Below are 22,232 nucleotides of genomic sequence, written 5' to 3' on the forward strand. Positions count from 1 at the left end.
CACCGGGGCCCCACTGAGCCCACTAGATACAGACCCTTCTCTGAGCACTGAGGCCTAACTGAGGCCTAACTGAGAGCTGCCGCCTGGGCCCAGCCGAGCCCACCAGATACAGACCGTGCACTGGGGCCTAACTGAGCCCAACCGCCTGGGCCCCCAGCAGGCACCGGAGCCCAACCGAGCCCACTAGATACAGACCCTTTCCTGAGCTCTGAGGCCTAACTGGGGCCTAACTGGGCGCTGCCGCCCAGGCCCCGCACCGGGCACCGGGGCCCCACCGAGCCCACTAGATACAGATCGTGCACTGGGGCCTAACTGAGCCCTGACACCCGGGCCCCACACCGGGCACCGGGGCCCCACCGAGCCCACTAGATAGAGATCCTGCACTGAGGCCTAACTGAAGCCTAACCGAGCGCTGCCGCCCAGGCCCCCCACCGGGCACCGGGGCCCAGCCGAGCCCACCAGACCGGACCCCTTTACTGACCCACCGGAGCCCAACCGACCGGGCCCCTCACGGGGACTCACCAAGGCCCAGCCGAGCGGCGCCCTATGCCGCAACCGGCCGGCCTGAACGGCGCAGCGGCCTCACCCGCGGGCCCGGCCGCTCCGCCCAGCGCGGCGGCAGCACAACCCCGGGCCCACCGCTGCTTCCGGAGCCACTTCCGGTCTCCCCCGCACCGAGGAGCGCGGTTTGTCGCCGCCGAGCGCCCCCTTGCGGGCGGGAGGGCTGGCGGCGGGATGTAATGAAGCCCCCACCTAAAACACCCCAAAATAACCCAAAAAAACCCAAAAAAAAACCCAAACCGGGAAGTTTTTCAGCCTGGGAATAAAGTTTGAGGAAGGATCTTCACTCCCGGCTCCACACAGCCCCAGCCAAGTCAGAGCACGGGGCTGAGGGCACCGTCCAGGCGCCTCTTGCCCTCAGCCCAGCCCGGGGCTGGGACCCCATCCCAGCGCCTGACCCCCCCCTCAGCACAGAACCTCTGCCCAGCACCCAGCCTAACCCTAAACCTTCACCCCGTTCCCTCGGCTTCCATCCCTGGTCCCCAGAGAGAGGACCCTTTGCTCCCCTCAGCAGGAAGCCTCAGACCCCCATGAGCTCTCCCCTCAGCCTCCTCTTCTCCAGGCTGAACCACCCCAGGGCCTTCAGCCTCTCCTCATGAGCCTTCCCCTCCAGACCCTCCTCATCCTCCATGTCTCCTCTGGACACTTTCCAATAGTTCTGTGTCCCTCTTGTCCCGTGGTGCCCAAAGCTGCCCCAGGACTGGAGGTGAGGATCCCCCCCCCCTGCACCAGCTGTGCCGGGCTGGACGCACCCCAGGGTGTGATGGGCCCTCCTGGCTGCCTGGGCACCCTGATGGTTCATCGGGAACTTGCTGTTGCCCAAGACCCCCGAATCCCCCTCAGCATGGCCCAAGACCCCCAAATCCCTCTCAACATGGCCCAAGACCCCCAAATCCCTCTTGGCATGGCCTAAGACCCCTGAATCCTTCTTGGCATGTCCCAAGACCCCCGAATCCCCCTCAGCATGGCCCAAGACCCCCGAATCCCTCTCGACATGGCCCAAGACCCCCGAATCCCCCTCAGCATGGCCCAAGACCCCCAAATCCCTCTTGGCATGGCCTAAGACCCCCGAATCCTTCTTGGCATGGCCCAAGACCCCCAAATCCCTTTTGGCATGGCCTAAGACCCCCAAATACCTCTTGGCATGGTCCAAGACCCCCGAATCCCCCTCAGCATGGCCCAAGACCCCCAAATCCCTCTTGGCATGGCCCAAGACCCCCAAATCCCTTTTGGCATGGCCTAAGACCCCCAAATCCCTCTTGGCATGGCCCAAGACCCCCGAATCCTTCTTGGCATGGTCTAAGACCCCTGAATCCACAATCCTGTTGTGATTTCACCCCTAATCTATAATTTTTTAGGGATAGAGAACTTTCCCTTTCCCTTCCCCTTCCCCTTCCCCTTCCCCTTCCCCTTCCCCTTCCCCTTCCCCTTCCCCTTCCCCTTCCCCTTCCCCCTCCCCAAGCTGCCCTGGGAAAAAAAATCAGCTTTTTAAATATCATAAAGAAGCAAAAAAAACCCCCTTTTTTTTTGGCCACCTGGCTCCAACTTTTGTGGCAGGTCTGACCCACAGGTGTTCTTCAGCTGCTGAATTTGGGAGCCGCAGCCACCCTTCCCAGGTCTATTAACACACAGCTTATTAATTACTAATTATTGATTCTTTGCCCTTCCCTGCTTTATTAATGGATGCAGCGCTGGTGGGTGCTGCTGTCCCTGTCCTGCATGATGGGAGGGGAGTGAAGAGGACAAGCTGCAGCAGTCACGGTGTCGCTGTCACGGTGTCGCTGTCACGGTGATGGTGACATTAACCGGGGGCTCCTCAGTGACATCCAGTGGGGCTGAGGGCGCCTCTGCAAGGGGTGGGAGAGCCTCTGGTGATGCTGGATGGGTGCTGGGTGACCCTCTCCTCGCCCCATGGGTGCCCTTTACCTGCTGCCATACTGGGGGCAGCCGTGTCTCCCAGTGCTGGTGCTGCTCCATCCTCCCTGCTGGAGGCTGTTTCGGTGTCCTCCGGTGTGTCAACAGGCTCCTGGGCACCGGGTCCAGCCCTTGGAGGGGACAATGCAAAGGGGGTGTCACCAGCCCTGGGGTGTGGTGGTGACGGAACGAGGGGCTCTGGGGACACTCACGTGTGGAAGAGCAGGTTGTGCAGCCCTGGGGGGGGGGGGCAGATAGATGATCAGTGAGGTGTGGGCAGCCAAGATCTTGCCATGAGCCCACCCCACCCCACCCCCCAAACCCCCCCAGCCCCAGTGCTCACGTGGGAGGGTGTCCTGGTGGTGGGCGACCCAGCGTACAGCCAGGAGTGACACCAGAGTGGCCACCAGCATCCCTGCTACTGCCGCCCCGGTCACTGCTGGGTAAGCCTCAAAGGGAGGCTCAGCTGCAAGAGAGGGGGGTAATTAGGGTAATTAGGCTAATGAGGCACCCACACACGAGCTGTGCAGAGGGAGAGGAGGGAGCGTGGCAGGCGGCAGGCACCCCCAGCCAAGCCCCAAGTGGCGGTGAGAAGCAGGCGCCTGCGCCTGTGCCTGTTCACTCTGGAACCTACTGACAACAGCTCAGGCTGGGCTCCTTGGCTGCACCAACGTCACCCTGCTGCACTCCAGCCCTGCTGTGCCCACACAGAGCAGCCTCTGTGTGTGTGTATGTGTGTGTGTGTGTGTCCCAACACTTCACCTGGTGTCTGCACCTCCGAGGGGTGCCCGGCCGTCCGGTGGTTGACGGCCAGGACGCGGAAAGCGTAGACCACGGTTGGGTCCAGCCCCCCCAGGCGCCGGTCGCGGGAGTGGGGCTCGATGTCACCCGCAGCCGTCTCCCAGGGGCCGGGCACCCTGCGGGGTGGTTTCTTGGCTTGGCGCCGCTGCACCACGAAGCCGGTGAGGTTGCCAGCGCCCTGCGTCCGCCACTCCAGCCGCACCTCCGTGCGCGCCCGCGTGTACCGCAGCTTGCTGATGGTGACGTTAGGGGGGGCCGGGTACCCTGTGGTGAGATGGTGCTCAGGAGGAGAGGGGGTGACACCCACCTTGGGGACACACACACACACACACTCATCCCAGGACTCACGGTCCACGCGGAGGCGGACGGGGAGGCTGGCAGTGCCCACGGCGTTGGCCGCGGCGCAGCGGTAGATCCCGCTGTCCCCCGGCCACTCAGCATCCTGGATGGTGAGGTTGACCCAGGCTTCTTCCCGCTCCAACCGGTACTTGGCCAACCCCGGGGTCACCTCCAGTGCCTTCGGGCTGTACCAAGCCACGGTGGCACCGAGACTGGCGCTGCCACCGCTTCGCCGGCACGCCAGCCGCGCCTCGCCGCCCTCCAGCACCGCCACCTCGCTCCTCTCCACCTCCAGCTCGGGCACTTCTGCGTGAGGAGAGGGAGGGGATGGAGCCTTGGGGTTGTGCAGCCGTGGCACGGCGGTGAGGGCACGCGGGGGTGGCTGTGGCTTACCCAGCCGTACGCGGCACTGGGCGCCGGTGGCCCGGAGCGGGTGGGCGGCGGCGCAGATGAAATCCTGGCCCTTCAAACTGCCGCCAGCGCTCAGCACCAGGACAGCGGTGGAGGGCGCGGGGTCACCCAACGCCCGACCCCCGCCATCGCGCCAGCGCAGGGTGACTGGCGGCATCCCCCCCTCCCACCGGCACCGCAGCATCACGTACTCGTCACCCTTGGTGGCCGCTGCTGTGCAGGATGGGCCACCGGCTGGGAGCCCTGCGGCACGGAGAGGTGTCAGGGTGGGGTGCTGTGGGTGGGAGACACCCCCTGTCCCCGGCACGGGGGGGGGGGGTGGGGGGGTATTGCACCCCAGCTGTGCCGTGGTGACCCCCATGCTGGAGCAAGCTGGGGTTGCTAGAGATCCCAGCCAAGGCAGCATCACCTTGGAGTGCCCATCCCCTGGTGTGGCCACGGCACTGGGGTCACCACGGCTCTGCTGTGCCAAGGAGGGGGTCAGGAAAGGATTTGGGGGGGAGGGAATGACACACCCGACCAGTCCACACTCACACAGGGTGATCCTGCAGGCAGCCGCCCGCGGCAGCGTGGGGTGGGAGGCCAGGCAGGAGAAGGAGCTGCCGTTCCTGGTGGCTGCCCCTGGCTGGATGCTGGTGACCATAGAAAAACTCAACCCTGTCACCCCCTCTTCCTCCTCCTCCTCCTCCTCCTCAGGGGGCCCGGGGCCCACCCAGCGCAGCCGTGCTGGTGGGAAGCCCCCCAGCCAGCGGCACCGCAGGGCCACATCCTGCAGGTCACTGGTGGCCAGGGCAGAGCAACTGGGGGTCCCAGCTGGGGGATCTGCAGGAGACCATCAGAGCTGGGATGGGAGCAAGAGGAGACCCCACTCCACCCACCCAAACTACCCTTGGCACCCACATCCTCACCAGGGTGCTGCGTTGATCCATCTCACCCCAGGGGGGGGGGACCCCCAGTGGGCCATCCTCCCCCCCCACACACCCCACTTTGGGGTTACTTACAGTAGACAGTGAGGAGGATGGTGGCCTGGGTGCGGGTCTGGAGGTGGGTGTTCTCAGCCAGGCACGTGTAGGTGCCCGCCTGGGCACGGGCGATGGCGGCAATGACGTAGGTCTGGCCGGTGTGGACCTGGGAACCGTTGTGGAGCCAGACGTAGCGGCTGGGGGGGTTGGAGGGAGCCAGGCAGCTCAGCACCACGTCCTCCCGCTCGCCCGCTGAGAACCCCCCCTGTTCAGGGGAGAAGGGCTCCACGCTGATGGCCGGCTCATCCGGACCGTCTGCAGTGACACGGGGACCCTTAGTCACTGGGATGTCCCCACAGAGGGGACACAGCCATCCCTCCTGGGTAACCAGGCAGTGGAGCCTCCTTAGAAAGGCGGTGGTGGCCGCGAAGGCACCGTGGTGGCACGGTGGCTGCAGGCTGTGGTAGCCGTGGAGGTGCCCTGGTGGCAAGGTGCTATGGACACACTTTGGTGACAGGGTGCAGGTGGCTGTAGATGCACCATGCTGATGGGGTGGCTGTGGAGGTGGCGTGGTGGCCCTGGAGACACCACAGGAGCACGGCGCTTGCTTGGCCACGCATGTGCCAAGGTGCGTGGTGGCACGTGCCATGGTGGCAGGCTGCTTGATGGCCACATCACGGTGGCCTCTCCAGCCCTGAGGACACCCTACAGCTGGTACCCAAGTCCCCTGCCTTGGGACAGCCCCCCCCAGAAGGTGGGGCTGAGCCCCAGGGCACTCACAGACGATGTCCAGGTAGATGGGCTCGCTGGTGCGGTTGTTGACCTCATTGAGCACGGTGCAGCTGTACCAGCCGGCGTGGCTGCGGTTGGCGGGTGTCAGGTGCAGCTCTGCTCCCGAGTCCCCCAGCCCCACAGGGGATGCTGAGGGACCCCCCCGGGGCTCCCGGTGCTGCCAGGAGAAACTCAGCGGCTCCGTCCCCTCCCGCACGGAGCACGTCAGGGCCACCGCCGCCCCCTCCGCCGCCGCCGCCGCCGTCGGCCGCACGAAGGGCTTGGAGACAGGCACTGGGGGCACCAAGCCGTGAGCAGCCCCCACAGCTGCCGGCCCCTTCCCCAAATCCCCTTTCCCTCCTGTCCCACCCCAGGATGATCCCCCCACCCCCAGATCCCTCCTGTCCCACCCCAGGATGATCCTTCCAGCCCGGTTGGTTTATTGGCGCTGGAGCAGCCGGCGGGGTGGCTAGTGAGAACATCAATGGGCTAGTGAGGGGGTGTCCTGGCTGCAGGCTAATTGGGGGCTAATTGAGCTAATGAGGCCAGTTATGGGCTGTTGGGCTGGCCAGTGCAAGGTGAAGGGAGTGGCTAGTGGTGTGCTATGCTGGCTAGTGAGGTGTTAAGCTGACTAGTGGGGGGCTGTGCTGGCTGGTGGGGGGCTGTGCTGGCTAATGTGGCGCTTCGTTAGCAGGTGAGGGTTACGCTGGCAAGTCACTTTGGCTAGTAGGGTGCTGTGTTGGCTAACACAGCTCTATGTTGGCTAGTGGGGTGCCATGTTGGCTAGTGCCACGTTGGCTGGTGGGGTGCTTTGCTGCCTTGTGGGGCCCTACGTTGGCAAGCAGGTGGCTTCACTGGCAACTGGGGCGGTACGCTGGCTAGCAGGCCCCTCTGTTGGCTATCAGGGCTCTACTTTGGATGGTGGCATGCTTTGCTGACTAATGGGGCACTACATTGGCTACCAGGGCTCTCTGTTGGCTAGTGGCACACTTCACTGAGCGGTGAGGCCCTTCGTTGGCTAGCAGGGCATTTCAGTGGCTAGTGCAGTGCTACCTTGGCCTGTGGGGCTCTACACAGGCCAGTGGCATGCTTTGTTGGCTAGCAGGGCCCTTTGTTGACTAGTGGGATGCTACCTTGGCCTGTGGGGCTCTGTACAGGCCAGTGGCATGCTTTGTTGGCTAGTAGGGCCCTTTGTTGGCTAGTGGGGTGCTACCTTGGCCTGTGGGGCTCTACACAGGCCAGTGGCATGCTTTGTTGGCTAGTAGGGCCCTTTGTTGGCTAGTGGGGTGCTACCTTGGCCTGTGGGGCTCTATACAGGCCAGTGGCATGCTTTGTTGGCTAGTAGGGCCCTTTGTTGGCTAGTGGGGCACTAGTTTGGCTAGTGCAGCTCTTTGTTGGCTAGTGAGTTGCTTCCCTGGCCAGCAGCACGCTATGGTGGCCAGTAGAAGACTCTATCAGCTAGTGAGCAAGGGGATGGCTCACTAGAAGCCAGGATAACACCCGTAGGCCGCCCCGGGAGGACGCGGGCCATCGGCTTACCCAGGACACGCAGGAGGACGGCGGCGTAGCCCACGCGGAGCCGGCCCGGCTCAGGGAAGAGCCCCTGGCACAGGAAGCGTCCCTGGGCGGCCGCCCGCAGCTCCCGCAGCTCCAGGGTCCCGTTGCGCAGCGTCACCCGGCCCAGCGTCCCCGTGCCGGGGGCCACCGCTACCTCCCGGCCCGAGCCCACCACCACAGCCCGTGGTGGCCCCGAGCCTCCCGCCACGGTGGAGGTGAAGCTCCAGAAGACAACCGCCGGCGGGGAGGATGCCGCCGGCCCGCAGCTCAGCTCCACCGCCTGGCCCCGCACCCCCGTCACCATCCGCTCCTCGTAAGCTGCCTCGTCAGCCGCCAGCGGTTGACCTGGCCGGGAGGTGTGGTGAATTTGGCAGGTCTCTGCTTGACCCCCACCCAACCCCCAACCCCCAACCCCCAGTGGGGAAAATTAATGAGGAAGGGGGATGGACAGACGGATGGACAGACAGACAAAACACACGTGTAGGGTCTCTGCTCACCCCCTGCCAGTGCTGGCAGCAGCCACAGGATCCAAAGCCCCCTCCGACGCGGCAGCGCTGCCCGGCCCCACGCCATGGCGCCATGTCCAGCACCGATCCCCCGGCGGGGTGCTGAAGCAGGGCTGCACTCTCTGCCCCAACCTCCTCTCCGGTTACCCCTGGGTAATTAGGCCCAGCCCTGATTAACTGTTAATTATTGATAATCCTGCCTGCTCACACAGGCAGGGAGGGGGGGAACCCGACGCTGCTGCCTGTCTCAGCCCCTGCAATCTCAGGGCTGAGGCCAGGCATGCTCAGCACACGAATGGCAGCATCACTTCTTTCCCCCCCCGGGGGGTAGAATTTATTTCTAGCTCTCACTTCCCACTCCCCCCTTCTTTTTTTGGCTACAAGAAGGGGAAAATAAGGTGCCACCCCCACCCCCTCCCAATTGAAAACACAGGGTTTGGGAGCTGGGGGAAGCTGGGTGCTCAGCGCTGAGCCTGGTTTGATATTTCATCTCCCGCTCGCCGCCGCGTCCTGGCCCATCAAACATTCATGGGGGGGTGGCAACACTGTAATGCAATGCCACAAGGGGACCAGAGCACCCCAGTGGAGGGATTTTGGGGTGTGGATGATGGGCTGGGGCGGCCCCATCAGCCTGTATCCACTGAGGAAAGGCCTTACCCAGAGCAAATCAAGATCGGGAGGTGGCAGGATACAGCCCAGTGGCTGAAATTCCCTGAAAATCTGTTCTTTGCACAGAATTATTCCCAAATATTTCTGAGAGGGTGTTTTTTTTGTGGGTCAGTGTCTTTCCTAGTGGTTGGGGCCACCACAGGGATGCCACAGCTTTGTTGAGGCAGGGAAGCAGCTGGGAATGGGGCCGGGGGAATAAATACTAATTGCCCAGTCTAAGGAGGTTCTGGTGTGGGTGCAGGAGAGGCACCAGTTCTGCACCCCCCAAGTCTATGGCGGCTTCATGCTGCTGCCCAGTGAGACCAGCATGGAGGGGGCCACATTGAACCCTGTCCCATCCCTGGGCCTGGAGGTGGTGGGCTGCTAGTGGGTACACAGGGAGGTTTTGGGCCAGGAATGTGGGTCAGTCCTCGCACCTTTGGTTTGGGAACTACTGCTGGGAATTTAGGGTTTGAAGTTGGGTGCTGGTGAGGCCTGAAGGGGCCTCAGGGTGGCAGGTGGAGCCTCCCCTGGGGTAAAAGCCCATCCCCTATGGAGAGAGGCTGAGGGAGCTGGGCTGGCTCAGCCTGGAGAAGAGAAGGCTGTGGGGGGACCTCATTGCAGCCTCCCAGTCCCTGAAGGGAGCAGAGGAACAGGAGGGGAATCAGCTTGTTCAAGGGCAGAGACTGGCAGGACAAGGGGGCTGGAGTGAAGCTGGAGGAGGGAAGGGGGAGAGGAGAGATCAGGGGGAAGTTCTTTGCAGAGAGAGTGGTGAGGGGCTGGAAGGGGCTGCCCAGAGAGGGGGTGGGTGCCCCATCCCTGGGGGTGTCCAAGGCCAGGTTGGCTGGGGCCCTGGGCAACCTTGTGTAGCTCCAGGCCTGGAGGTTGGTGTCCCTGCCTGTGGCAGGGGGTTGGAGCTCTGTGACCCTTGGGGTCCCTCCCAACCCAGACCAGTCTGTGAGTCTGTGATTCTATGATCCCTGGGACAGCCATGGGGCCGTCCCTGAGGCCCATCCTTGGGGGTGATTCCTGAGGTAATTGCCCATCCCCAGCTGGAGCCTTCCCTGAGGTGGTTTCTCTAACTACATTAGTAATTGTTGTGGTTTAGTGTGGAGAAGGGGTGGTGGTGCAGGGGTGGCTGCTACAAGGAGCAGCCAGCAGCTCTCTGCAGCCCCGCAGAGCAAACACCGGCCGGCTCCAGGCCGGAGTCGCTGCTGCCCAAGGCCCAGCCCATCAGCCATGGGCACAGCGCCTCTGGGAGCCACAGTGAGGAGAGAAAAACCCACCAGCAGCCGCTTTGTGCCCCCAGAGAAGGGAGTGGGAAGGTGGGAGGAGCTGTGCAGGCACCAAGGGCAGGGAAGGGGGGGAGGAGGTGCCCCAGGTGCTGGAGAGAAAGATGCCCATGGAGGAACCCATGGAGAAACCCATGGGGGAGCGGGTGTCCCCCCAAGGGACGGGTCTTGAGGAGGAAGGACACTTTGTATGTCCATAGAAGAGGAATTCTCAGCCCCGGGGCCCGAGGAGCAGCCTGAACCCGGCGGTGTGCCAAGGGGCTCCGGCAGCACGGCCCGGGGCGGGGGCAGGCGGCCGTTACCGGGGCCCAGAACCCCACGGCAGCTGTAGCAGCTCCCGAATACCCCTGAGACACCATGGGATGGGGGTGGTTCCCCCGGCGGGAGGGAGTCCCGCCCTTCCCCTCGCAGGGCACCGGACGGGGCGGGTGCTTCCGGGGCAGCGGCACCGGCCCGGCCGCACGCAGGTACCGGGGAGGGGGAGGGGAGCCCGCGGGCGGGAGGAGCCCGGAGGAGACGGGGGACGGGGGTACCGGGAGGAGAAGGGACCCCGGAGAGTTCGGCAGTCCCCCGGGGTGCTGGGGGGCGGGGATGCTGCGGAGCGGGGAGCAGCGCCCGCATCCCCCGGCCACCACGCTGGTCCCCACTGGGCTTTGGGGGGGGGGGGGGTACCTAGAGGAGCGGTGACCCCGTAGGGATGATGCCACAGTCTCCCCAGGGGATTTTGGGGGGCGGGATGGGGATGGGGATGGGGAGGTGGGAAAGCCCCTTCTCTTAAGTGCGGGGGGTCCATGGGGATCCCTGCATCCCCCATCCTTCTCCAGCTGCCCCCTCTAAGGTTTCAGGAGCCATTTGGATGGGGCCAAGCGCCGCCTTCGAGGCTTCTTCCTACCCCAGAACCACATCCCAGAGAGACCAAAGGCGTGTGGGGACCTTTCCCTGGGTTGGGAAAGCCCTGAGCCCACACTGGGGAAAAGAAAGAAGGAATAATAATACCACCTTCACCCTAAAACTCCTTTATTATCATTAACCCCCAGACCCATGACAAACCTTTCCACACACTTCAGTCGCGACGCCGTAACTAAAAACCCCCTCAACAGCTCCCACAACACCCCAGGTGCCCCAAATTCATCTGCTGGTCTTAGTTCTCCAGCCAATTCTGAAGTCTCAGGTGGGTTTTGGGGCACCTGCTCCCTGGGAAAACCAGGAAAGAAGGTGTGCAAGCCACAGGAGGGAAGCAGGGGTGTTGGACCCAGCTGGTTTTATAACCTGAGGTGCTGGGTAAAGTTAAAATTCTGCTATAAAAACCCACTTGAAACACCAAAAATAATTAAAATTCTAATCTTTTTTTCCAAATGATTGAGGATTTTAAGGAGGGATCAAGTAGGAGGAGAGCAGCACGTGCTGAGTAGTTACACTGAGTGCAGAGCAGGGCTGTAGGAAACTAGGAGGAGGTGTTTTTTCTGGGGATGAGACCCTTGGCCAGGTCCCAACGTACCTCCCAGCGCAGGGCAGCTCTTTTCTTTTCAGTGGGCACGATGTAAGTGTTGGGGACAGGGAGGTGCTGTGGCTTGCTGGGGAGCTCAGGTTTGCAGAGCATCATCTCTCGGATAGCCCAGCGCAGTTCCTGCCGCTGATCCTCCCCTGGGATTCGGAATTTTTCCCATTCTCTTTTATATTCCCAATATTTGGCCACACGGTCGGTTTTCCTTCTGTTGTGACCCAGAGGTTCCAACTGGGGAGGAATGAAGGACTTGGGCTGTGCTGCCTCAGCAGTGTAGTGAGAGGAAGAAGAGCTCTGGCTCCCAGAATCCTCAAGGAGAAAGGAGGGGCTGTCCCCATGGGGCCACGGGGATTCATCAAGGGAGCTGCTGCTCATCTCCATCTCCCCCTCAGAGATGCTGTCCTCTGGACCACTCCCCAGCTGAAGCATCTTCTGTCTCAAGCTCCAGACCTCAGCATCACTGTCCGGCTCGCTGGTCACTGACTCATCAGAGATCTCCACTCCTCCATCAGGTCTGTGTCTCAGCACCTTTCTTTTCATTACCAACCTCTTGGTTCCCCTCTGGTCCTCTGAAAGAGTAGGGAGGGGAGATTGTAGCCCTGAAATGAAGGAGGCCTGGGCATAGGGATCCTCACAGGGATGTTGCTGCTCCTTGCTGCCCCTTCGCTGGGGGCACGGCCGGCTTGTGGCTAGCCTAGCTGCCAGCTGGTCCTCAGGAGCCACCCATCTACACCCAGCAGGTCCCATCATCTCCTCCATGAGCTGCTGAGCTGTGTGGATTCTGAAAGAAAAACCAACAAACCCACATAAACCCAACCCCCAGAGTTAATGTCATGCAGCAGGGGTGAGATGTAACGGAGAGACCCTGACTCCCCCAACATCTCAGGCTCAGGGGTGTTGATTTAGGCTGCACTTAATCAGAGGGGGGGTGTTGAGAGCACCCACCAGTGCTGCTAAACCTCCTGCTGCCAGCAGAAGGCTCTTTCCCTGCAGCAAACACAATTAATCAATCCAGAAAGTACTAGCAGGACAGTGGGCAAAGCCAAGGTGGATTCTGTTTGCTCTGCCAGCAGATGTGTGTAACCATTTCCCCCTCATCCCAGTCCCTTTAAAAACACCCCACCTCATCGTGGTTTAAACTGGGGACACCCACAAGGGTGTTTTAGTTCTGCAGAGGAGGGAGAGGCACAGCACAGCGTGTTTGGGGGCTTCCTTCCATGTCACTGTCATAGCCCAAAGGCTGGCTATAGCAGACCCACTGCAAAAAGGGATCCAGGGAGTTTATCCCAGGTCTGGGATAACTTCACCCCACAAAGTGGGTTCAGAGGGGTAAAAAAAGCCACAAGGTTTTACCCATAAGGCAGTTTGGGAGCAGAGGGTGCAGTGAGATGCCTGGCAGCAGTTAACAGGGCTGTCAGAAGTGTTGCTGCTGAGCTGAGCTGGGTGTGAAGGGTGGGAAGGGCTCCCTGACAGCTCAGCAGGGATGGCAAAAGACTCACCAGGAACATGCCATGGTGCTGGGGCTGAGGGAGCAGAGCCCATCACGCAGCAGTGGGAAGAGGAATGATTAAACAGTTCCAAAAACAATTAAAAAAATAAAGACTTAAGTAAGATGAAGCTGCCTGAGCTGAGCCCCTTGGACCCTCCTGTGCTCTGCCACGAACAGGGAGGGGTGAAAGCTGAGTTGTTCTGCAGGGAACAAGCATTTTACAGGTATCTGGGCATAAGATATCTGGCTGCCCCATCCCTGGGGGGGTTCCAGGCCAGGTTGGCTGGGGCCCTGGGCAACCTTGTGTAGCTCCAGGCCTGGAGGTTGGTGTCCCTGCCTGTGGCAGGGGGGTTGGAGCTCTGTGACCCTTGGGGTCCCTTCCAACCCAGCCCAGTCTGGGATTCTATCATAAGAGCAAATCTGCAATTCCCCCATTTCCTTCTTTCCCTGCAGAGCTGCCAGCAGTTAGCTAAGGCTCCAGGCCAGTGGCAATGGCTGAGGAGAGCACGGACAATGATGGAGCCAGACTCCTGAAGAGGGTGCAGGAGCTGGAAGAGGAGGTGAAGCGGCTGCAGGAGAAGCTCCGAGGGGACAAGGAGGCTCCTCCAGCCCCTGGGAGAGCCAAGAAGCGCCAGCAGCGCCCCTTTGATTTCGGTGCCTACGGCCGCAGGCACGTGGCACTGAAGATTGCCTACCTGGGCTGGGGCTACCAGGGCTTTGCCAGCCAGGAGAACACCAGCAACACCATCGAAGAGAAACTGTTTGAAGCCTTGAAGAAGACAAGGCTGGTGGATGACAGGCAGAGCTCCAACTACCACCGCTGCGGGCGGACGGACAAAGGAGTCAGCGCCTTTGGACAGGTGAGTGGTGCAGAATAGTGAGGTTTAGACCCTCAAACTGGTGGGTTTTCCCCCCTGGGGGTTTGTTTTGGGAGGATGAAGTGTGGTTTAGGTTGCAGCTTCCCCAATAGCTCGGCACTGCCAAAAAAAAAAGGGAGAGGGAGATCATAGAACCACAGACTGAGCTGGGTTGGAAGGGACCCCAAGGGTCACAGAGCTCCAACCCCCCTGCCACAGGCAGGGACACCAACCTCCAGGCCTGGAGCTACACAAGGTTGCCCAGGGCCCCAGCCAACCTGGCCTTGAACACCCCCAGGGATGGGGCACCCACCCCCTCTCTGGGCAGCCCCTTCCAGCCCCTCACCACTCTCTCTGCAAAGAACTTCCCCCTAATCTCTCTTCTCACCCTTCCCTCCTCCAGCTTCACTCCAGCCCCCTTGTCCTGCCAGTCTCTGCCCTTGAACAAGCTGATTCCCCTCCTGTTCCTGGGGTCCCTTCAGGGACTGGGAGGCTGCAATGAGGTCCCCCCACAGCCTTCTCTTCTCCAGGCTGAGCCAGCCCAGCTCCCTCAGCCTCTCTCCGTAGGGGAGCTGCTCCAGCCCTCTGATCCCCTCCGTGGCTCCTCTGACCCCTCTCCACCAGTCCCACATCTTTCTTGTCCTGGGGCCCCAGCTCTGGACACAGGACTCCAGCTGGGGCCTCCTGAGGTGACCCCTTCCACCACAGCTGCTTTTCCTACAGCACTGGGCACAGCCCCCTCAGCTGATTTAAGCCACTAAACCCAAGAACTGGAGAGCTTCCTGCCCAGTCAGGCAGCTGAGTTCCTGCACAGAAGGGCCTGAGGGAGCTGGCAGAAGGAAGCAGGAGGGAGGGAAGCGAACTGGCTCACTGGGTGGGCACGGAGCCATCAGGCTGGCTGAGCCACTGGGTAACACACAGCCCTTCTGTGCCACGATGGCTTCGCTGTCAGGCACATCTCTCCTTGCCTCAGGAAGCAGAGCCAGCTTAGCTTTTACCTCACTGGGGTGGTTTCAGCTCTGCTGAGCAGTCTGCTTTCCTTCAGAAGAGGAGCTGCACAAACTGAGGGCAGGGGCTGCCTTTTCTTGCATCCTTTAAAGCACTTCCACCTGTTAATTAACTGGCTCTCACACCAGGCTGTTACTGGGTTCAAGTCATCAGCAGGAGGAAAAAAAGGAGAAAAACCACATTATATCCTAAACCCAGTGACTAAAGTTGAAGCCATTTCAAGACCACAGCATGTAGGCAGCCAGCAGCTTTCTCTGCTTTATTAAAGGAATCCACAGCATCTGCTGGGAGCCTTGGGAGAGGCACTTGCAGCTCTACCCACAGGAAGGAGGGGTGAGATTGCCTGATTTAAGCCACCTTCATCTGTAGGAGAGATGCTGAATTTATTTCCCCTTCAGTGTAGGCAGTGGCTTGATCATCAGGCACATCCATCTTGGCTCGATGTGCCTGAGATCTGATCCCAGGATCTCTTTGTCCCCCAGGTGATCTCCTTAGATCTGCGCTCCAAGGGCAAGAAGCTCAACGGCCACGAGCGCGACTCCCAAAGCAGAAGCGAGGGAGAGGAAGAGGAGCTCCGCTACACCCACATTTTAAACAGGGTGCTGCCCCCTGACATCAGGGTGCTGGCCTGGGCCCCCGTGGAGCCCCATTTCAGCGCCCGCTTCAGCTGCCTGAAGAGGACCTACCGCTACTTCTTCCCTTGCGCCAACCTGGACGTGTCCCTCATGCACGCGGCAGCCCAGAGGTACGTGGGGACGCACGACTTCCGCAACCTCTGCAAGATGGACGTTGCCAACGGGGTCCTCAACTTCCAGAGGACGATTCTCAGCGCTGGAGTCAGCTGGGTGGAGGAAGGAGGAGAAGCCAGGCCACGGGATCCTTTCCGCCTCTGCCAGTTCGAAGTGACCGGCCAGGCGTTCCTCTACCACCAAGTCCGCTGCATGATGGCCATCCTCTTCCTCGTTGGCCAAGGGATGGAGAAGCCAGAGGTCATTGATGAGCTGCTGGATGTGGAGAAGAATCCCAGAAAACCTCAGTACAGGTAGAGGAGAGCTCAGGGAATAAACTCCCTGGCTGCTTTCACGGGGCGCTGCAGTGGGTGAGGGGCTGTGTCCAAAGTGCTCCCCTGCCAGCCTGCAAAGTGGCCTCTCCCAATGCAGAAGCAAGCTACCAGCAGCCTCTCTGGGACATATCTCTTGGGATCATGGCTTTCTTGATGTTGGACAAGCTTGTGATGGGTTTAACCCTTTCTATTTGGTTAAAACTAACGCAGTTTTCATGGGGAAAAGGAGTCCTGTACAACACAGGGCTGCTTTTTGGCAGAAAGGACTATAACTATTGTAAGAGTCACCTTTATGGTCACAGCATCCCTCCAGCCAGCAGCAGGTTGATGCCTTCTCTCCTTCCTTCCTTCCTCCCTAGCATGGCAGTCGAGTTTCCCCTTGTCCTGCACGACTGTGAGTTCCAAGACCTGCACTGGCTCTACGACCGAGAGGTGCAGGAGCTCAACATCACCCACCTAGAGCAGCTCTGGGCCAGCCATGCAGTCAAAACCCAGGTGCTACGGGACATGCTGCACGGGCTCAACGCAGCTCCAGTGCCCACTGAAAAGAGTAAGGGGAGGTTTTGGGGCAAAACCTCCAGGGGGGGCTCGTGGGGGGAAAGAAAAAGCTGAGGGGGTAATCACAGCAGGGATAGGGAGGGGATTGTCCCTCTCTGCTCTGCCCTGGGGAGGCCCCAGCTGGAGTCCTGTGTCCAGAGCTGGGGCCCCAGGACAAGAAAGATGTGGGACTGGTGGAGAGGGGTCAGAGGAGCCACGGAGGGGATCAGAGGGCTGGAGCAGCTCCCCTACGGAGAGAGGCTGAGGGAGCTGGGCTGGCTCAGCCTGGAGAAGAGAAGGCTGTGGGGGGACCTCACTGCAGCCTCCCAGTCCCTGAAGAGAGCAGAGGAACAGGAGTGGAATCAGCTTGTTCAAGGGCAGAGACTGGCAGGACAAGGGGGCTGGAGTGAAGCTGGAGGAGGGAAGGGGGAGAGGAGAGATTAGGGGGAAGTTCTTTGCAGAGAGAGTGGTGAGGGGCTGGAAGGGGCTGCCCAGAGAGGGGGTGGGTGCCCCATCCCTGGGGGTGTTCAAGGCCAGGTTGGCTGGGGCCCTGGGCAACCTTGTGTAGCTCCAGGCCTGGAGGTTGGTGTCCCTGCCTGTGGCAGGGGGGTTGGAGCTCTGTGACCCTTGGGGTCCCTCCCAACCCATTCCAGCCCTTGATTCTCTGATTATTGATGGGTTTTTGGTTTCATTTCGATTCTGCTGCAGGCCCAGGAGGTGAAGCAACAACCCCCTGGGGAGAGGCAGAGCCCCCACCCTACAGCCAGGCCAGCAGCTTCGTGGAAGGCGTCCGAGCCCGCACCTACCGGCCCCTGCTGAGCCGCCCCAAGTGCGAGGGGCTGGAGTCCCGCATCCGCCACTTCGTGCGCAGGGGCCGCATCGACCCCCCGGCGCCGCGGGGCCCGGAGGCGGCGGCAGAGCCCGGGGACGAGCAGCAGCTCCCCGAGCCCAAGAGGAGCCGCCGCGGCGCGGGGCAGCCCCCGGAGCGGGTCCGCGTGGGCGCGGAGTGAGGGGCCGGGCGGGGAGAGGCGGGAGCTCTATAAAGGCTGCTGGAACCCCTACCCCGCGCCCCGGTACCTGGCTCAGCCCGCGCACTCCTCCCTCCTCCTCCGCCTCCTGCCGCCGCCGTTACCGCCGCGCAACCGTCCTCGGCGTTTTAAACCCGCACCCGCCCTCCAGCCCGACCCCATTGGACGCCGCGGCTGTCGCTCTGGTGGATGTCCCCTTCTGATTGGGTGGGTTGAGCTGAAGGACCGCCTCCTCCTCCTCCGCCGCCACTCGCCGGAAGGGGGAAGGGGGAAGCAAGATGGCGGCGGCGGGCGGCGGGGTGAGGCGGTTGCCCGCCGCGCCTCTCGGCCGGGCGGTGCGCGCTGTCTGCAGCAGCGGGTGGGTAGCGGCAGCCCCGCGGGCCGAGCAGCTGGCGGAGCGGCTGCGGGCGCAGAAGAAGGAGGAGGAGAAGCAGAAGCGAGAGGTGTGCGGTGGGGAGGCCCGGCCGGGCCTTGAGGGGGTTGGACTACAACTCCCAGCATGCCCCGCGCAGCGGCCCCACGCCGCGGCGCCTCCCTCGTGCTGCGAGGCGCGGGCGCTGCCCCGGCCCGGCTGTGGGAGGGATGAGGGGGCGGGGCTGGCGGTGCCTTCGCGGGTTTCCCTTTCCCCTTTCCCCTTCCCCTTTCCCCTTTCCCTTTCCCCTTTCCCCTTCCCCTTTCCCCTTCCCCTTTCCCCTTCCCCTTTCCCCTTTCCCTTTCCCCTTCCCCTTCCCCTTTCCCCTTCCCTTTCCCCTTTCCCTTTCCCCTTTCCCTTTCCCCTTCCCCTTTCCCCTTCCCCTTTCCCCTTCCCCTTTCCCCTTCCCCTTTCCCCTTCCCCTTTCCCCTTCCCCTTTCCCCTTCCCCTTTCCCCTTCCCCTTTCCCCTTCCCCTTTCCCCTTTCCCTTTCCCCTTTCCCTTTCCCCTTCCCCTTTCCCCTTCCCCTTTCCCCTTCCCCTTTCCCCTTCCCCTTTCCCCTTCCCCTTTCCCCTTCCCCTTTCCCCTTCCCCTTTCCCCTTCCCCTTTCCCTTTCCCCTTTCCCTTTCCCCTTCCCCTTTCCCCTTTCCCTTTCCCCTTCCCCTTCCCCTTTCCCCTTCCCTTTCCCCTTCCCCTTTCCCTTTCCCCTTTCCCTTTCCCCTTTCCCTTTCCCCTTTCCCTTTCCCCTTTCCCTTTCCCCTTTCCCTTTCCCCTTTCCCTTTCCCCTTTCCCTTTCCCCTTTCCCCTTTCCCCTTTCCCTTTCCCCTTTCCCCTTCCCCTTTCCCTTTCCCCTTTCCCCTTCCCCTTTCCCCTTTCCCCTTTCCCTTTCCCCTTTCCCCTTTCCCCTTTCCCCTTTCCCCTTCCCCTTCCCCTTTCCCTTTCCCCTTTCCCCTTTCCCCTTTCCCCTTCCCTTTCCTGCCTGGCCAGAACATCGCGGGGGGTGGGGGAAGGATGCGGAGGGGGGTTGTGGGCGGCCACCCCTGCATGGGGCGAAGCGAGGTGGTGGCACCGAGATGGGTGATAGAACCATAGAGGTTGGGAGGGGCCTCCAGAGCCCATGGGGTCCAAGCCCCTGCCAAAGCAGGGTCCCTAGGACAGGGCACACAGGGCGGTGTCCAGATGGGGCTGGAATCTCTCCAGAGAAGGAGACTCCACACCCCCTGGGCAGCCTGTCCCAGGGCTCCCTCACCCTCACTGGGAAGAAGTTATTCCCCACATTGGTGGGGAACTCCCTGTGCTCCAACTTGAGCCCATCACCCCTTGTCCTGTCCCCACAGACACTGAGCAGAGGCTGCCCATGGCCCCCTGTGTCCCACCCTTCAGATCTTTATACCCATTGATCAGATCCCCTCTCAGGCTGCTTCTCTCCAGGCTGAACAGCCCCAGCTCACTCAGCCTTTCCTCACAGGGGAGATGCTCCAGGCCCTTCATCCCCTTCGTAGCCTCCTCTGGACTCTCTCCAGGAGATCCCTGGCTGGTTTATCCCAGGGAGCCCAGAACTGGACACAATGCTCCACGTGGGGCCTGACCAGGGCAGAGCAGAGGGGGAGGATCCCCTCCTGTGACCTGCTGGGCACAGTCCTGATGTGATGGGACTGTGGGGACAAGCACCCTGCCTTCACCCCTGTCACAGCTGTGCATGTTGCACCCTTCCTTGGGGTCACCACAGTGTGAAGCACAGAGCAGGAGTAGGTGGAAGGCAAGTGAGTTACCCAAGATCACAGAATCACCAGGCTGGAGAAGACCTTTAAAGATCATCAAGTCCAACCATTCCCATCCTAAGCTGAACCAGATCCCTGAGCACCTCATCTCCCCTTTTTTTAAACACATCCAAGCAAGGTGACTCAACCCCCTCCCTGGGCAGCCTGTTCCAGGACACACAGGATCCCTCTGCACCAAAGCCAGGAGCTGTTTGTCCACCAAGGCAATTTGTTCTCTCCTCAGATCCCCACAGACCCAGCACAGAGGAGGGTCTGGCAACTCTCCATGCTGAGCAGGCAGCTGCAGCAGGTTCACCCCAACGTCCTGGCCAAAGTGCTGCAGAGGGAAACCGTGTACCAGAACGAGGAGATCGTGGTGATCAACAAACCCTACGGCCTTCCTGTGCATGGTGAGGACAGATCCCCTCATGGTGATGCCCTGGGTGGGGAAGGGAAAGGGCTCAGTGGCCCTGATGAGGAATCCTCTGTCTCCCATCATCCTCCTTACATTGAGGGGAGGGATGCAGGGGGGTGTTGTCACCTTTCACCCCCAGCTTTCCCTTTTGTGGTTTGGAAGTAACTCGAGCTGGATGTCTCCCCTAACTGCCTTGCCTGTGGGTTGTGCAGGTGGCCCTGGGATCAGGAATTGTATCGCTGATGTGCTGCCTGTTTTGGCCAAGATGTTGGAGAACATGAAAGCCAAACCCTTGCACCTCTGCCACCGGCTGGACAAAGAGACCACCGGTGTCATGGTGCTGGCACGGAGCCAGGAGGTGGCAGAGAGGATCCGGCTTCTCTTTAAAACCCGTCAGGTGGAGAAGATCTACTGGTAGGAAAGGGTTGGTTAGAGAAGCAGCTTGGAAGGGTTTGAAGAGGGGCTGAGGGGGCAGTCCCCAGGGGGTGAGGACGTGTGGTGCTCTGTGGAAGCAGCAGATGTTTGCTGCTTATCCCTCCAGTGTCCTTCTGCAGGGCTGGGTTTATGGGGTGAGGGGAGGGTTCCCTTCTGGCTGGCACGTGGCCCAGAGCCCTCTGCTTTCCCTCCCCAGGGCAATCAGCCTGGGGAACCCAGAGCCTCCTGAGGGCATCGTGGAGATCCCCATCGTGGAGAAGGAGGTGCGGAGCCACCAGTCGCATTACAAGGTGAGCCAGGATGTCCTCTCAGCCTCCTGCTTCCCCCTCCCTCCCCACACTTCCACCCCCTTCTCTCTCTCCCCACGGCTTCACCCTCCTGCCCCTGTCCAGATGACGCTGGCCCCCAGCTATCACTTGTCTCCAGAGGATGGGAAGGTGGTGAGAAGGCGGAAGAACCGCGACGCTGAGAGCGCCGTGACGCGGTACCGGCTCCTGTCCAGCTCCTCTGCCTGCTCTCTGCTGGAGCTCCAGCCCATCACAGGTGAGGCTGGTCCCTGGGCTTGTGGCAGCTGCTGGCTGTGCTTTCCCTGCAGCTCTGCAGCCAAGAGCAGGGCTGGGAGTGGGAACTCATCGTTAGACAGGAGTGGAATCCTTTTTGGACTCAGGCTCTGGCACTGAGCTACCCTGGGGCCATGGTTGGCTGCCAGGCTGCTCTTTGGCTGCCAGCACTGGGGGCTGGGAGCTGAAGCCTGCCACAGCTGGTTGGTAACATTTCTCTCCTCTTTCCTTTTCCTCCTCAGGGGTGAAGCACCAAATCAGAGTTCACCTGGCCTATGGGTTGGGCTGCCCTATCCTGGGGGATCACAAATATTCCCATTGGAGCAAACTGGCACCCCAGGTAAGGCAGGTCCTGTGTCATGAGGTGGGGACAGCCCATCTGTGTCCCCTCACTCCCCCTGGACTGGGCTTTTCCAGGCCCAGCTTGTAGAGATGGGGTTGTGGACAGGACATTTTCTGTCCTTGCTGCAGAAGCTTCCTGAAATCACCTTGAGGAGGCTGAAGCTGGAGCAGAGCAAAGCTCGCCACCTCCCCCTCCACCTCCATGCCCACCGGCTCTCCCTGCCCCTGGGCCAGCGGATAGACCTTGTCTGCAAGCCACCCCCCTTCTTCCTAAAGACTCTGAAGAAGCTGGATCTGGACCTGGATGTTGCAAACCACTAACAAGGCAGGATGAGTGCAGCACTCTGCAGCAGTGTCTGGTGTGGAGCCAGCAGTGTGAGGAGTCTGTGTTGTCCACTGCTTGCCAGAGACCACCCCCCCCCAGTGTTGGGAGGGGTGTTGCTGGCTTCAAAGCAGGTACCTATGTGTGCTCCTTGACCTGGTTTGGTGCAGAAAAGTGGCTGGGCAAGCTGAAGATCCTCTTGTTTGGACTAATGAAGCTGAGGAGGAACTGGGCTTGGCTCAGTCTGTGTTTTGAACTTGTCTGTGAGCAATAAAAGGTCTAGTTCCTGCTGAGGGAAAGGGCTGTGTGTGTCTCTGCTCAGGCCAGGCAGATCTCAGTCCCTGGGCAGCTTTGATCGCAGCTGGGTGCAGTCCCTCACGCTTTGAGACCTGATGCTCATTCCTCCAGGACTGTTGAGCAGTCAGTCCCTCGTGTTCCAGTTGGGAGATTTCCCTTCTTTCCAAAAATCCATGGAAAGTGCAGTTTGGCAGCAGCTCTGGGTTGTTTGTTGGGGTTTTCTGCTGTGCTGAGAGACTGTGCAGGGGAGTTCCTCTGCTTGGCTTGGCCGGGCTGCTCCGGGACTCCCTCTGCTTGGTGCTGCCAGAGATGTCTGCACGGGTTTCTGGGCACTGACTGTGCTGCTGGGAGAAGCTTTCCTATCCCACCACTCCTTCTGGTTTCTAGCTCCCCTTAGGGAGCTCCCCTGGGAGCTCACCTGGGAGCCAGGCTCCTCACCTGT

The 22,232-nt window shown here is 61.2% G+C and overlaps 4 protein-coding genes across 5 annotated transcripts; 2 read left to right on the forward strand and 2 right to left on the reverse strand.

The window, feature by feature from the left end:
- Positions 1–2,331: 2,331 nt before the first annotated feature.
- Positions 2,332–7,889, reverse strand: VSIG10L2 (V-set and immunoglobulin domain containing 10 like 2; the record flags this gene model as incomplete). The annotated part of the gene is made up of 11 exons (XM_084274938.1): positions 2,332–2,408; positions 2,488–2,606; positions 2,688–2,712; positions 2,819–2,941; positions 3,238–3,540; positions 3,625–4,269; positions 4,561–4,848; positions 5,028–5,303; positions 5,769–6,053; positions 7,299–7,661; positions 7,814–7,889. The coding sequence occupies 11 exons, from the start codon at positions 7,887–7,889 to the stop codon at positions 2,332–2,334; spliced, it is 2,580 nt and encodes an 859-aa protein (XP_084131064.1).
- Positions 7,890–10,207: 2,318 nt separating this feature from the next.
- Positions 10,208–17,273, forward strand: PUS3 (pseudouridine synthase 3). The gene is made up of 6 exons (XM_084274889.1): positions 10,208–10,229; positions 11,659–11,778; positions 13,209–13,615; positions 15,103–15,662; positions 16,043–16,233; positions 16,929–17,273. The coding sequence occupies exons 3-6, from the start codon at positions 13,247–13,249 to the stop codon at positions 17,228–17,230; spliced, it is 1,422 nt and encodes a 473-aa protein (XP_084131015.1). The 5' UTR covers positions 10,208–10,229; positions 11,659–11,778; positions 13,209–13,246; the 3' UTR covers positions 17,231–17,273.
- HYLS1 (HYLS1 centriolar and ciliogenesis associated) lies at positions 10,933–12,016 on the reverse strand (the record flags this gene model as incomplete). Its single annotated transcript, XM_084274939.1, has 1 exon — positions 10,933–12,016. The coding sequence occupies one exon, from the start codon at positions 12,014–12,016 to the stop codon at positions 11,207–11,209; it is 810 nt and encodes a 269-aa protein (XP_084131065.1). The 3' UTR covers positions 10,933–11,206.
- An 89-nt stretch (positions 17,274–17,362) lies between the features above and the next one.
- RPUSD4 (RNA pseudouridine synthase D4) lies at positions 17,363–21,786 on the forward strand. 2 transcript variants are annotated; one of them, XM_084275021.1, is made up of 7 exons: positions 17,363–17,455; positions 19,664–19,829; positions 20,047–20,248; positions 20,466–20,559; positions 20,662–20,812; positions 21,072–21,169; positions 21,301–21,786. In XM_084275021.1, the coding sequence occupies exons 1-7, from the start codon at positions 17,438–17,440 to the stop codon at positions 21,490–21,492; spliced, it is 921 nt and encodes a 306-aa protein (XP_084131147.1). In that variant the 5' UTR covers positions 17,363–17,437; the 3' UTR covers positions 21,493–21,786. The 2 variants fall into 2 exon arrangements, with proteins under 2 accessions (XP_084131147.1, XP_084131148.1); XM_084275022.1 differs by lacking the exon at positions 17,363–17,455 and adding an exon at positions 17,562–17,691.
- The last annotated feature ends 446 nt before the right edge of the window (positions 21,787–22,232 follow it).

This window comes from Gallinula chloropus (assembly GCF_964237585.1).
Source record: "Gallinula chloropus genome assembly, chromosome: 24".
Taxonomy (NCBI): domain Eukaryota; kingdom Metazoa; phylum Chordata; class Aves; order Gruiformes; family Rallidae; genus Gallinula; species Gallinula chloropus.

Coding starts and splice junctions, on each gene's coding strand:
- PUS3 (XM_084274889.1), top strand. CDS start 13,247: ATGGCTGAGGAGAGCACGGACAATGATGGAGCCAGACTCCTGAAGAGG. Junction 13,616..15,102: donor GAGTCAGCGCCTTTGGACAG/GTGAGTGGTGCA, acceptor TTTGTCCCCCAG/GTGATCTCCTTAGATCTGCG. Junction 16,234..16,928: donor TCCAGTGCCCACTGAAAAGA/GTAAGGGGAGGT, acceptor ATTCTGCTGCAG/GCCCAGGAGGTGAAGCAACA.
- RPUSD4 (XM_084275021.1), top strand. Junction 20,249..20,465: donor CAGGTGGAGAAGATCTACTG/GTAGGAAAGGGT, acceptor TTCCCTCCCCAG/GGCAATCAGCCTGGGGAACC. Junction 20,813..21,071: donor GGAGCTCCAGCCCATCACAG/GTGAGGCTGGTC, acceptor TTTCCTCCTCAG/GGGTGAAGCACCAAATCAGA.